The sequence below is a fragment of the Eptesicus fuscus genome, chromosome 3, assembly GCF_027574615.1.
Source record: "Eptesicus fuscus isolate TK198812 chromosome 3, DD_ASM_mEF_20220401, whole genome shotgun sequence".
Taxonomy (NCBI): Eukaryota; Metazoa; Chordata; class Mammalia; order Chiroptera; family Vespertilionidae; genus Eptesicus; species Eptesicus fuscus.
Genome location: NC_072475.1, coordinates 53,099,313 through 53,114,880, shown reverse-complemented (window position 1 = coordinate 53,114,880; position 15,568 = coordinate 53,099,313). Strand labels below are relative to the sequence as shown.

The window sequence follows — 15,568 nt, the reverse complement described above, 5'->3', positions numbered from 1 at the left end:
ACTTTTTAATAAGAAGAAATCTATACTATAGTACATTTTTTTCAAAACAAACATGAACCAAAATATATTGAAAATAATTTCAACAAGTGGTATGTTACCTGGGTGGAGCTGGTGGCTACTGAGATGCAATCAATAAAGCTGTGCCTTCGAGTGAAAAATGCAACTATCTGCTGCCAGCGTGAAGGTTCTGGCTCAGCTTGCAGTTCATCTGATGAGTCCTTTTTTGCCCCGTGTTTCTGCTTTGGGCCTACAGAGCCATGGCTAGAGCTAGCATTGCCTCCTCGACTGGCGCGAGAGTACAGAAGTGTGTTGTTCCCGAAAATGTAATTCATCTCTGCAGCCCTGCAGGTGGTTGCCAAGCAGTCTTACTTCTCTACCAGCTGCTGAATGGTGAATGATCGGTAAAAACTGCAGCTAGAATTACAGCAGCATCACTTGTACATCAGGGAAAATAAAAACCTGGAGAAATGATGCTCATTTTCTTAGTAATTTCTTTCCATGAAAGAGCTTCTATCTTCTTCCCTCTGTACCTGTTAACTGCATGATGGCTGAGTTTACATTTGCAGACAAAAAAGATGGCATAAGGTGGATTTCTTTCTGAGTATTTTTTTTCACCAGCGTCTGCAGGAACCAAAAGCTGTTCTTTTGTTAGCTGATAACTAGATGGACTCAAATCCAGGAAGTGAGGTTGATTAGCAGGTAAAGAAGGATGTTCTAAACACCGGACTACCAAGACCCGTTAGAGCTGCCTGATTTAATGCACTGGGTGGAGAAACCCTGGATTACCCAATTTCAATCACAGTCTGTAGTAAAATCCAATGGCATCTTCACCACTCAAATTATAAATACGAACTGAATTTAAAAATACAAGAGGATTCTCTTAAAATAGTTGATTGTTTAAAATAATTTTACTAAATGAACCTTTGTCATTGACATACAAATTTCTACATCTGGAAAGAGCTTACATTAATTAGCACTAGTTCTAAGTTTTTTAAAGGTACTCTCTCTATTAGACTCTGAGGATTTAATGATAGAGGGAAATTATTTGTAATGTAACATGATCATTTTATGTAATATTTTAGTTTTTAATGCTTTGATAAGTGGGTCTGGAGGCAGAAACAGATCAATTAGCAAAATAAATATTTGACTTCTGAAACTTTCATGATTTTCAAAAAACTGCTATTGCCCAGCCTGTGTGGCTCAGCAGTTGAGCGCTGACCCAGGAACCAAGAGGTCACTGGTTTGATTCCTGGTCAGGGCACATGCCTGGGCTCCAGGCTCAATCCCCAGTAGGGGGCTTGTAGGAGGCAGCCCTTTAATGATGTTTATTGTTTGTATTTTTCTATCTTGCTCTTTTCCTCTCTCTCTCAAAAATAAAACAAAACAAAAACACCATATAAAAATAAAAAAAACTTAACAACTTTGTAAAAAACTGTTATTAGCATCATCTCATATATTATAAACATCAAGATCATCAAGTTATGAATCTGTAAAAATAGAAAAGAATTAAAGATAATTTTTAATAACCAGTGGAACATGTTTTATCTAACATTATATAAATAATACCCTGGTTCACAAAATAATATTATTTGATTGCTAAATAGACATTATCTAACATCTAATAGCTAGCTTTATGTTTTTTCAACATTAGAGTCCACCTCAGGATAACTTAGGGTACTGGTTAAAAAACAGACCGGTTCCCCCTCCCCATGAGAATTTTCAGGAGTAAGGGGGATCTGGGAATTTTCATATTTAAAAAGCTCCCTATGCTCAAACTCTTAAGCACACTCAAGTTTGAGAACCAGATTCCTAAGTTTGTCCTCTTAGCACTATGCTACAAATACTAGTAGTATGAAATATAATATATGGTCATTCAAAAACAATATATGAATAAAAATACTACTTAATAATTTATTAATGGTTGAGTAATTCAATTTTTAAGTTGATATAAATACATAAATAATTCCCAAATTCAGCCATGGATATTTTTTCAGATGTAGATGACAAAATCTTGCCTACTCATGCTTACCAGCATCAACTAAACACAGCCTAGTAGAAAGCAGCATTGACAAACTAAAATCTCCAGGTCTGTTGCAAATCCTGACTCAGTAAGAAAAGATGCTAATGTTGTCTTCTGTGATTCCATGCCTAATTCACAGACATATGTCCAACAAGAGTTACGTGGGACCCTTTGGAGTAAGATGCTTTGTGACAAAGATTATAGCAGAAAGTTGGTGCTGCTTCTCAAGGACTGTGCATGCAGTATTTGATAATTTTGTGGCCCTAGGCAGACTGGTCCTATCCATTAGGGGGTAGGGGAATACAGCAAAAAACTAAGGGTTGACAGAGAACTAAGAATTATCTCTGAAGGGAAAAATAAAACCTCCTGAAAAAAATTCAAGTTTTACTATGGACCATGTATTTATAATAAAGAATTAATCAGTGTGGTTTATACAAATGCAGTATTAATTGGTTTGGTCCCTAAATATGTGCCTGATCCATGTTTGATGAAAACCTGAGGAAGGCAGATTCTGTTATTCTAGATTGGTATGATGATGATTTTTTAACACAAATTTCCCACTCAAGTTGCAAAAGTACCAATACAGACAGAACAGTAAACTGTTCATTACACAGGTTTCTTATCTTAGAGAGCCAACGAACTTGTGAACAATCTAAAGTTGTCATTCCATCCCATATATCCCAAGTACAGAGAAGAAATATTTTTCAATGTATAAATTCCCTATTCAAATCCACTGGATTCATATGATTTGATTAAGAGGTGTAAGGCATCCAACTCCTCACTGACCTCTGCTTTAGAGTAGCCCTACTCATGTAGCAGAGTTGAAAGATAAAATCTATTCCATTCAAACAAAATTTAAGTTCATTATAAATCTTGTGAAGTTTAATAAAATACATAATACACAATGTCTAAATCAACAAAAAGTTACTATTACCATTTTAATATGATACATAAAGAATTAAAATTCTTTTTTCTGTACAGTCTAATGCTTGTTTTTACAGAATGATATTATTTATAGCAGAACTTTAAACAAAGAGAAGAAAGCTTAAGCAATCTAAGTATATCCAATTAATGATTATGGAACCTCAAAGATTATTATGAAAAATTTATGACTGTGAGAATTTTTACCTTATAATATTAAATAGAAGTAAAGGCGGTTTGAAAATTTCTACAGGATAGGCCTTATATTATTTGTACACCTTTCCAAACTCAGAAATAAATCCAGAAGTCTCCAAGTACAGTAACAAAGGCAAGGATTAAATAATCTTAGTGAAATATTTTAAAAGGTTGAAGGATGAGAGGAAAAAAAAATCAAAACTCTAAAATACAAAATAAAGAAATTACAAAGTAACTGCAAAAATAATGCACTGTAAATGCAGCATAATAGGCATCTTCCTTACACTTTTATCTTTATAATGTGGCCTATTAAATTTCAAAATGTACGACTGTATTAAGATAAGACTTAACTGAGAAGTTTCATAACAGATTTGTTATTTATCTAGAAAAACTGATCACATAGTAGCATGTACAAATCCCTTCTTTATGAGCACCATCTAGTGGTCATTGAATGCAAACTATCTGCTCATCTTAATACACCAAGGTCATCCAAAAAAAGTTAAAATAAATTTCAACAATATTTCAATATGTTCCAGAGATGTAAAAACAAAGTTGACTTCAAAAAGTATCCATTATGTACTTAAAATGAGAAATATTATATTCCTGTATCATTTATATTCAATGGACATAAGCAAATACAGAGCCTCGGTTCTCTACTGTTGCATAAAATGCTTATGTCCATTTCTCTACTACCCCCATTTCTCACAATATTTGAAAAACTACCAACTGTGGTGGTGATTTCATTTGATAATATTCTACTAGTGGATAAAATGTATCCAGGCTAGGAAATATACTTACTTAAATAACTGCTTGCTCTTGGATTTCAAGTCCTTCTTAACTATATGTACTTTGTACATATTAGGGTGAACATAATTTTCCTTGTCATTGAAGATAAAAGCAAAATATAAATTCTTTTGTTTCCTCAATGATCACTGCAACATCCCATACTAAGCAATGAACTTAATGTCCTCCTTGTCACTTTATCTAGATGGAAATCTACTGTTTATTTGTTTTAGTGTTCTGACCATTTTATCTAATTCCCAGTACATTTTCAGTTTTAAGAATCTTTATACTGTCCTTATTAGTGTCATATACTATATTTATAACTGTTACATACAACAACAAAAATTCTTGTTGTGTCCTTTCCTCCCCCATTAGGATTTTCCATCATAATAGTGCCAGTTTTTTTCTTGAAACTGCATAGCACACTGGAAATCTTAAATAAAAATTACCAATAGGCTAAGTTCTGCATAAAGTAACTTTCAACCACTATCTTATTTCATTCATTATTTCAGTAATGAGAATCAGCACTAGCACCTACAAAAACCTGATAGATTATTTCACAGCCAATTTCATAATGGCAAACCCTTCTTAATAGGGTTCAGGATCAAGACCCTTCATACTTTGCCATCATTTTCTAAGAAGCACCCTAAACATCAGGTATAATATCATCAACTTTCCTGCATTTTTACAGTTTCCTCTGATAATCACTCTCCTACTGTATTTTCCTCAGTAACTGCCTTATCCTATGAATTGGGATCTTGTACACATCCTTCATTCAACACCTTATTCAAGAGTCAACTTTCTCTTTTAAGAATACTCCAAGAATTTCATTTCTCTATTTTTCATGTTACATTATACTGTGTTATAACTATAATAATAAAAGCGTAATATTATAATTAGACCAGATGTCCTTCCGGACGACCTTCCAGACAAAGCCGGGGCTGCAAGGGAAGCCCGGGTCCCAGGTGCCTGCCCGCGGCCAGGGGGAAGCCCGGATCCGGGTGCCAGAGGGAAGCTGGTGCTGGCAGCGGGGGAAGGAAGGTCTACTCTTGCACAAATTTTGTGCATCAGGCCTCTAGTCTCATCATAAAAAAATACAAAGCTACTAGACCAGATGTTTGATAAATGCATTTATTGTTTGGTAAACCAAACTACTATTCTAGCAGTTAATTTTTTTAAAAAGTACCTATTAAATTAACCTTATTTTTTAGCTTTTATAAGAACTGTTAAGAAAAAAGTAGTGCCTAACTTACATTGTTCTCAGATCATTACTATCCAAAGATAATTTTTCAAATGACAAAAACAATTCATATACTGAATTCCATGTATAGTATAATAGTTACTTGCTTGCTTCATTCCAAACTATAATACTATAAAGTAGAAAAGCTCCCTATATTAGTTTTTGTTTTGTTTTTTTAAAGAGGCTGCTAATCTGATAACTGACAGCATATATAAAATAAAAGATATTTCATTGTGGAACTTCCTAAAACGTTTGTCCTGGTTTTCAAAAAAATTAAAACAACAACCCCACAACAACATTAAAACTTATGTCAAAACAAAAGCTTTTAAAAAAAATATTTGATTTTCTAACAAAGTTAAAAAGACTCTAACCATTTTCCTATTACCCACACACTCCTAATCTTTATCTCAATCCTTAAATAATTATTTTATGAGGTACCTGCCACAGTAACCTATGCATAAAATAGGAAAAGCAGGAAGAAATTCCCCAAACAGGGCAGCTTTACTAATTCTTAAATTATAACTGTGTCAGTATATAGTCTGTCAAAAAGTATCAAAAACTTTGAGAAAGTTCATATGCTTCTGACCAAATAATGTGACTCCTAGAAAATAAACTCTAAGGAAATAAACCAAACACTTTTTATGTCCAAAGATTATTCACTGCAGCCTTCTTTACAAAACACAGTAAAAATGGAAATAACAAATAGCAAAGACCAGAAATATTCATCAAATTATGGTACAAATATACCATGTGATATTTCTGAAGTTTTAAAAATTTTAACATAGAAAAATGTGTTTATCAAGTTTTTAATAGGAAAAAAGGTTTCGGGTTTAATCCCTAAGATGTCTAGAAATTCTGGATAACAAAATCTTGTCTTTGGAATACTGCTTTATTTGCTCAGAGTGAGCATTTTATGCAACAGCAGAGAACTGAGGCTACATCATATATTATTTAAATTTTTATTTATCTATTTGAGAGAGAGATTTCTTTGTTGTTCTATTTATTTATGCTTTCATGTATGTTCCCTGACTGGGGATTGAACCTGAAACCTTGGAGTATGGAGACAACACTCTAAACAACTGTGCAACCTGGCCTGGGCTCATCCATCTTATTTTAAGAGGCTATATAAAATACTTCATGCTTGCTGGCTCACTGTCTGCTTGTGCCAAAAGCTGCATACTTATGAAAGTAACTACCAAAATACCAAGAAATTGTGGAGCAGTTGGGTGTGTGCAAACTGGCTTTGCATAGTTTGTAACAATCAGAATGACCAGAAATTCAAAACATCAGAAACAGAAGATACATACCTGGCAGGGACTTTCAAATAAAGTAAGAAATAGTTTATATAATTTCAGTCAAGAGAAACCGCCATAGGCTGATAAGAACAGCATATAAAGCAAGCAGGAGTGATCAGAGTTCAATTGTTTTAAGGTTCTTGTGTTATTTAGAATGAGGGCAAAATATATTTGATTTTAGATTTTTCTGAAGTTAAAAATGTGTATTAAAACTTCTAGGATAGCCATTAAAGGAAAAGAAGCAGAATAAAAAACTTCTAAGCTAATAAGAAAAAAATGAGATGACAAAATATAAGACATGAAAGAAAGAAGTGTCTCCTATGTTTAAAGATTAAAAAGCGTATTTCTAAGTAACTCATAAGACAGATCAAAAAACCCCATAAAGAAAACGTAAGATGACAAAAAACATTACATATTAAAATTTGGAGGATACAGCTAAATTGCTATGTAAAAGAAAATTTACCAACTCAAATACTATTAGAAAAGACTGATAATGCAATAAACAACCAATTTAAGAAACTAGAACAAAAAGCCAAACAGAATAAACTCAAAGAAAGCAGGAAATAAAAAAATAACACAATAAAAGAAAGGGAGAAAAGATAAAAGGAGAGAACTGTCACCAACAGTCAACTGATTTTTCCAACTGTGTCCCTCATTTAGTCGCCCAAGAAAAGATCAAGAGTGCTTCAATCAAACACAATCTTCTACTGATATGTAGATTATCCACACATTTATATTTATATATCTACATAAACAGGTGTATATATGTATGCATATGTATGTAGGAGAACAAGGGAGTGGGGTGGCAGCACAGGAGGAGGGACACAAGAGAACATTTTCCAAAAAGAGATGGTTCTTTGAAAACGCCATCTTTGAAACTGACCATCTACTGGCAAGAATGATCAAGAAAAAAAAAGTACAAGTAAGTAATGCTAGGAATGAAAAAGGGGCCATACCTAAATATGCTATAGACAAAAAAATTCCAAGATATTAAGAATAATAATTTAAAGTAAATATGAAATGGACAAATTTCTAGAAAAATTTCTAGAAAACTGGAATGGTACTATAGCTATCAAAAATTTTAACCATCAATATAGAACCATCCCTCAAAGAAAATTACAAAAGACAAGTTTTACCAAATTAGAAATGATCCTTAGTCACAATACATACAACCAACAAAAGTATCCAGAATATATAAAGAATTTGTACAAATCAGTAAAAAGGACAACCCAATACAAAAAAAAGCAAAACTCTTAACCTGAATGAGCAATATATTTAACCTCGTTATCAAATAGGGAAATGCACATGAAAATCACAATGAGATACTATTTATTACAAACCCCAAACAATGGTAAAAATAAGAATACCAAGTTTTGATGAGAATATGATCAATTAAAACTGTTATATATTTCTTTTAAAAATGTAAATTACACAACCACTTGGAAAATAATCTTGGTGTTGCCCACAAAAATGTGTATATACAATCTATGTTTTTAACAGCACTTTTTATACTAGTAATAAACACCTCAATATTCATCAAAAGTAAGATAAATTATAGTATATTTACAAAATAGAAAACTAGAACAATGAAAATAATGAGTCTCGGAATATACATAATGTTAAGCAAAAAATGCAAGCTGAGATTATATACAGTATAATTCTAATTGTATATAGTTCAAGATAGGCAAAATAAATAACATACTGATCAGAGATCTAAATATGTGATAGACTTTTATAAGAAACCAGGATTGTGGTTATTTCTGAGAGGGAAGGCAAGGTAATGCGATCAGATAAAGCCACATACTGAACTTCAAAGAAACTGTTAATGTTTTTTCTGTACCTAGTAATACTTAAAAAAAGTGTTCAAAAATATTTCAATGTATGGTATTTGAATTATAATAGTTATTTTCTTCATAGGAATTTTTAAGATTAAAGATAGTATCACTGATAAAATTCATTTATAAAATATATCTTTAAAAATGTTCTTAGAATGCTAATAAATATTATAAAATTCCCTATAACTACAAAACCAGGAAAATCAAGAGGAAGGAAAACCTACATGAAAGAATAGTTCTTTCTGAGCATGAGCTATACTAGTAACATAAGTAATATATAGCAACAAAATTATCTTACCTTTATTGGTGAAATATGAGAATGAGAAACAAATCCATGGACATTCTCAATTTCTGACAGGTTTTTCTCTGAAATATGAACCAATTCTGGACCTATCACCTCATTAGCGATTTGTGGGGAAATGTGCTCTTGAGGAGGTGTATCTTCATCCCGATACCGGTATTTCTGTAAAGTAAAGAAAATTGTTAAATATGAAGAAGTCCTGAGAAGCAAAGTGAATTCAATTAAATCACGGTTTTCATAACTAGCCAAATACTCGATAATATTTAACTATATAAAATGTATTTTATGGTTTAACACAGACTCTGAGAGAAATTGGCCTCCATTTTAAAGTCATGCCAACATTTAAATGAAATTATTAGATTATTAAAAATAGTTCAGATTCTGAAAGATGGAGGAGTAGGAAGCCCCAGGAATCTGTCTCTGTACCTACATAACAACTGCACAGGCAGAATATGATGTAACTATTTTGGAAATGTGGAGTCTGTTAAAGGCTTATAACTTCCAGGGGAAAACTTGGATGATAAATTGAGGTTAATTTTGGTCAACTTCACCACTTCTATTCAACATAGTAATAGAAGTTGCAACCAGAACAATAAGGCAAGAAAAAGAATTGAAAGGCATCCAAATTGACAAGGAAAAAGTAAAACAATCTGTTTGTAGATGACATGATTTTATGTAGAGAAAATCCTAAAGACTTGGCAAAAACACTGTTAGAAATAATGAGTTCAGCAAAGTAAACAGGATACAAAGTCAACACACAAAAATCAGTTGCATTTCTGTACACGATCTAAAAAGAAAATGACAAAAACAATTCCACTTACAACAGCATTGAAGCAAATAAAATAATTAGAAATGAACTTAAACCAACAAGGTGAAAGACTTGTACAATGAAAACTATAAAAATGCTGAGAGAAATTAAAGATGACAGAAATAATGGAAACACATCCCATGTTCATGGATTAGATTTCATATTGTTAAGATGTCAATAGTACTCAAAGCAATTTACAGGTTCTAATCAATCCCTATCAAAATCTCAATGACATTATTTTCGCAGAAACAGAAAAACCCAATTTAAAATTCATTTGGAATCTCAAGGGATCTGAATAGTCAAAATAATAATGAAGAACAAAGTTGGAAAACGCGAATTTCCTCATCTCAAAACTTGATTACAAAGCTGTAAAATAAACTCTCACATTTATGCTAAAAAAAATTTTGGCAAGGATGCCAAGACCATTCACTAAGGAAAAGACAGTCTTCAACAAATGTTGCTGGGAAAACTGGATATCCACATGCAAAAGAATGAAGTTGGACTCTTACCTAGCACCATATACAAAGATCAATTCAAAAAGGATCAAGGACCTAAATGTAAGACCTAAAACAATAAGACTCTTAGAAGAACACATAGTACAAAAACTCCATGATGTTGTGTTTGGCCATGAATTCTTAAATATGACACCAAAGGCATAGGTAACAAAACAAGACAAACTGTACTATAGAAAAAACTTTTAAAAATTGTACATCAAGACACTATCCATAGAGTAAAAAGGCAACCCACAGAATGGGGAAAAATATTTGCAAATCATATACCTGACAAGAGATGAATATCCAGCATATATAGAGAACTCCTAAAACTCAACAACAACCAAAATCAAACACACAATTCAAAAATGCTAAAGTGCTTGAATAGACATTTCTCCAAATTAGATATACAAATGGCCAATGAGCACAGGAAAAGATGTTCAACATTACTAACCATTAGGAAAATGCAAATCAAAACTACAATGAGATACCATCCATATCCATTAGGAGGGCACCTATCAAAATAACAGAAAACAAGTATTGGTGAGGATGTGGAGAAACTAAAACCTTTGTGTACTGTTGGTAGGAATATAAAATAGTATGTCAGTTCCTCAAAAAATTAAAATACAATTACCATATTATCCAGCAATTTTAAATCTGGGCATATATACCCCAAAGAATTGGAAACAGGGTCTTGAAGAGTTATATGTACACCATGTTCATAGCAGCATTAGTCACAATAGCTAATACATGGAGGAAACACAAGTGTCCATCAACAGATGAATGGATAAACCAAATGTGGTATATGCATACAGTGGAATATTATTCAGCCTTAAGGAAGGAAATTCTGCACTATGTTACAACATGGGTAAACCTTATGGGTATTATTCTAAGTGAAATAAGCCAGTCATAAAAAGACAAATACTCTATGATTCCATTCCTATGAGGTACTTAGAATAGTCAAAATCATAAAGATAAAGTATAATGATGGTTGCCAGAGGTTGGAGGAGGGCAAAATTTTGAGTTATTGTTTACAGGTATAGAGTTTCAGTTTTACAAGATGAAAGAGCTTTGGTGATGGATGGTAGTAATGGCTGCACAACAATGTGAATGTATTTAATACCACTGAACTATAAACTTAAAAATGGTTAAGCTGGTAATTTTATGCTATGTGTATTTTACCACAATTTAAAAAAAAAAGAAATTTAAAACCCTGAATATTTGTCTACTTCTTATCCAATGTTAGCTGAACACTGTATCTCTAAAGATACAGTTATTTAAGTGAAGTAAATATGAAAAGCTAAAGTTGTTCTGGTTTTCTTATTCAGTTAATTTGTACACAAACGAAAAAAAGCAGCCTTTTTAAATCTAATTAAAAAATCAGTCTATTAGATAACATTATTTATCTTTTATCTACAAAAAAAATCCCTTTCTTGCTGTCTCTCATACATACATATAATTCTATGCAACCTATTTTCAAAAGATTAACATAAGAAAACTAACTCTATCTCACACCATACATAAAAGTAAAAGATAGCATAATTATAAGACCTGGGGAAAAAAATAAAAGTGCATGTTTCTCAAATCAGTCAGGTGGGGAATATGTTTGCATAAACACAAAACCAAACAAGCTAAAATATGCACCCTCCACCAAATAAACACACTCACAAACAAACAAACAAACAAACAAAAACAGACAAGGCACAACAGTAAAAAGAATTTATAACAACAAAGAATCATTAACCACTATAACCTGCTTCTATAAATCATATTTTAAAAAGTCAGCAAACATAATAAAGGAATATTCACAAAAGGCATACAAATGGGTCAATAAACTTATAGAAAAAACATGCCAGCATTCAGAGAAATGAATATAAATGATCACACTACTGGTAAAGGTCTTTTTCTGGTGGGTAGTGTGGCAATATGTTTCAAAAGCCCTGAAAATGTTTCTACTTCTTGATTTAGTAATTCCACTTCTAGGAATTAACCACAGAGGTAGCTATCAGTGAGTAGCTTAAATATTTGTTATATATATATATATATATATATATATATATATATATATATATATATATATGTATATATATAAACAGGTACATTATAAAATATTTTTTTAAATCTTTACTATGTATTTGACTATGAACTTGGTATCACTTTTTAAATAACTCCTTCAGTAAAATGTTACAATTAAAACAATGAGGCCCACATCAACATTAGTTAGCTTAAAGAAATGTTTTTATATTATTTTCAAAACCACTGAAAAGAATTCTCTAACTTCATCCTGAGTAAGGCTGAAATTAACATAAACATACTTAGAAGACTTAACAGTTTATACACTCACTTGAGTGGAAGCAAAATCTAAGTACTCTTATTTATACCTTAGTACATGGAAGGAAGGAAACTTGATACCATCTTTTCAAACTTTATAGATACTTATATGCAGGATATTCACTACAGTATAGTATTAAAGGAGTCTTGGTCGGGTTGTCAGTGGTTAGAGCATCAGCATGTGGAATGCAGGGTCTCGGGTTCAATTCTGAGGGCATGTACCTTGGTTGTGGGTTCCCCAGCCCCGTTGGGGGTGCATGCAGGAGGCATCCAATTGATGTCTTTCTCTCACATAGATGTTTTTTTTTTCTCTCTCTTCCCACAGCTCCCTCCCTTCCATTCTCTCGAGAAATCAATGGAAAAAGTATCTTTGGGTGAGGATTAAAAAAAAAAAAAAAAAAAAGGGGAAACAAGCTGCCTACCAATAAACCACTCCCCCCGCTCAAAGGGCTATTTAAATTATGGTACAATCATCCTAGGAAATATGTAGAGGTTAAAGTGGGTAAAATCAACTACTTCTACTAGGAAAAGATGAAGACCTAAACTATTGAATGAGAAAAGCATCTTTCAAAGCTAACACACACACGGTTTCAACATTTCAAAGCAAAGCAATAGTGTATTTATGTAAATATATACATGTATAAACATTACACGAATACACATATACAGTATGTGTATATGTGTATGTATGTACGTGTACATATATTTATTTCCATACAGATGAATGTGTATATATATATAATTTGGGGGGCTCTGAAAGGACTTACAACAAAAAATGGTTCATTCTGAAAAAGAAAAATCTGTAAAAAATTATATATATAATTAGACTTTGATCCTTTTTAATCCTTATAATTATTGAAAACCCCAAGGCAGTTGACCTGGTTTCCTAGTAAAATCACTCCATTCTCAAGGTGTCATTTAATGTGGCTCTTTGGCTTCTGTAGTTCCTGCAAATTGGCAGCTGAATGAATTAGTACAGTGGTCGGCAAACTCATTAGTCAACAGAGCCAAATATCAACAGTACAACGATTGAAATTTCTTTTGAGAGCCCAATTTTTTAAACTTAAACTTCTTCTAACGCCACTTCTTCAAAATAGACTTGCCCAGGCCGTGGTATTTCGTGGAAGAGCCACACTCAAGGGGCCAAAGAGCCACATGTGGCTCGCGAGCCGCAGTTTGCCGACCATGAAATTAGTAGCTTGATCAGTCTCACGTTCAATCCTTTTGGCAAGACAATAGATGGTACTGTGATCTTTAATCAAGAAGCACATATCTGGTTATTTCTTTTTTAAAAATAATTCTTTATTGTTGGAAGTATTATATCCTCTTTTTTCCCCCATTGACCCCCTCCAGCCTGCCTGCCCCCCTAGACCCTCACCACCTCATTGTCTGAGTCCATGGGCCATGCATATATGCATACAAAGTCCTTGGTTGATTACCTCCCACCCACCTTCCCCCGCCTTCCCTGGGGGATTCTGCACTCTGTTCCATGCTTCCAGGTCTCTGGATCCATTCTGTTCATCAGTTTATTTTGTTACTTAGATTCCACATGAGTGAGATCATGTGATACTTGCCTTTCTTTGACTGATTTATTTCACGTAGCATGAAACTCTCCAGGTCCCTCCATGCTGTCTCAAAGGGTAAGAGATTCTTCTTTTTTATTGCTGCATAGTATTCCATGTTATAAACGTACCACAGCTTTTTTTTTTTTAATTTTATTGATTTTTTTACAGAGAGGAAGGGAGAGGGATAGAGAGTTAGAAACATTAATCAGCTGCCTCCTGCACACCTCCTACTGGGGATGTGCCCGCAACCAAGGTACATGCCCTTGACTGGAATCGAACCTGGGACCTTTCAGTCCCCAGGCCGACACTCTATCCACTGAGCCAAACCGGTTAGGGCACCACAGCTTTTTTATCTGCTCATCTACTGATGGACACTTGGGCTGTTTCCAGACCTTAGCTATTATAAATTGTGCTACTATGAACATAGGGGTGCATACATTCTTTCTGATTGGTGTTTTGGGTTTCTTAGGATATATTCCTCGAAGTGGGATCACTGGGGCAAATGGCAGTTCCATATTTAATTTTTTGAGGAAACTCCATATTGTTTTCCATAATGGCTGCACCAGACTGCATTCACACCAGCAGTATACTTTTCTCCACATCCTCGCCAGCATTTGTGATTTGCTGATTTGTTGATGGTAGCCATTCTGATAGGTGTGAGGTGATACCTCATTGTCGTTTTAATTTGCATCTCTCTGGTGATCAGTGATTTTGGGCATCCTATCTAATAAAGAGGGAATGTGCTAATTGACCCTCACATCGTCGCAAAGATGGCAGTGCCCACATCCAATAAGGAGGGAATATGCTAACTGACTGCCCCACCCTCAAAGATGGCGGCACCCACAGCCATTAAGGAGGGAATATGCTAATTGACCCTCACATCGTCGCAAAGATGGCAGTGCCAACAGCCAATAAGGAGGGAATATGCTAACTGACTGCCCCGCCCTCAAAGATGGAGGCGCCCACAGCCACAAGATGGCGGCACCCAGTCCTCTCAGCCCCCCAGGGCCAGCCCGAGGCGCAGGCAAGCCTCAGATGGTGGCTGCCCAACCGCCCAGGGCCGGCCCAAGGTGCAGGCAAACCTTGGGTGGTGGATGCCCAGCCGCCCAGGGCTGCCCGAGGCTCAGGTAACCAGGGCCGGCCGAGGCTTGCGCTGCTGGCAGTGGCAGCAGCAGAGGTGTGATGGGGCATCACCTTCCCCTGATTGCCGAGTTGCCTCCCGCCCCCGAGGGCTCCCAGACTATGAAAGGGGGCAGGCTGGGCTGAGGGACCCCCACCCCTCCAGTGCATGAATTTTCATGCACTGGGCCTCTAGTTTTTTTTATGTCCCTTGGCCATCTGTATGTCCACTTTGGAGAAGTGTCTATTTAGGTCCTTTGCCCATTTTTTAATTGGACTGTTTGTCTTCCTTTTGTTAAGTTGTATGAATTCCTTATATATTTTGGACATTAACCCTTTATCAGATGTATCATTGCCAAATATGTTATCCCATACAGTGGGCTCCCTTTTCATTTTGTTGATGGTTTCTTTGGTTATGCAGAAGCTTTTTATTTTGATGTAATCCTATTTGTTTATTTTCTCTTTAGTTTCCTTTGCCCTAGGAGATATATCCGTAAACATATTGCTAGCAATGAGAGATGTCTGAGATTTTGCTGCCTATGGTTTCTTCTAGGATTTTCATGGTTTCACAACTTACATTTAAGTCTTTTACCCATTTTGAGTTTATTCTTGTGTATGGTTTAAGTTGGTGGTCTAGTTTCATTTTTTTGCATGTGTCTGTCCA

At 34.3% G+C, this 15,568-nt stretch overlaps 1 protein-coding gene across 9 annotated transcripts in view; it reads right to left on the bottom strand.

The window, feature by feature from the left end:
• The window catches only part of DLG1 (discs large MAGUK scaffold protein 1), a 248,396-nt gene that overhangs the window by 164,198 nt on the left and 68,630 nt on the right, over positions 1-15,568 (bottom strand). For 7 of the 9 annotated variants that reach the window (XM_054713852.1, XM_054713853.1, XM_054713854.1 and 4 more), the window contains one exon: positions 8,588-8,752. In XM_054713852.1, coding sequence (XP_054569827.1) covers positions 8,588-8,752 — 165 coding nt within the window. Of the gene's footprint in view, positions 1-98; positions 937-8,587; positions 8,753-15,568 lie in introns of those variants that run through there. The other 2 variants (XM_054713860.1, XM_054713859.1) reach the window with 1 other exon arrangement.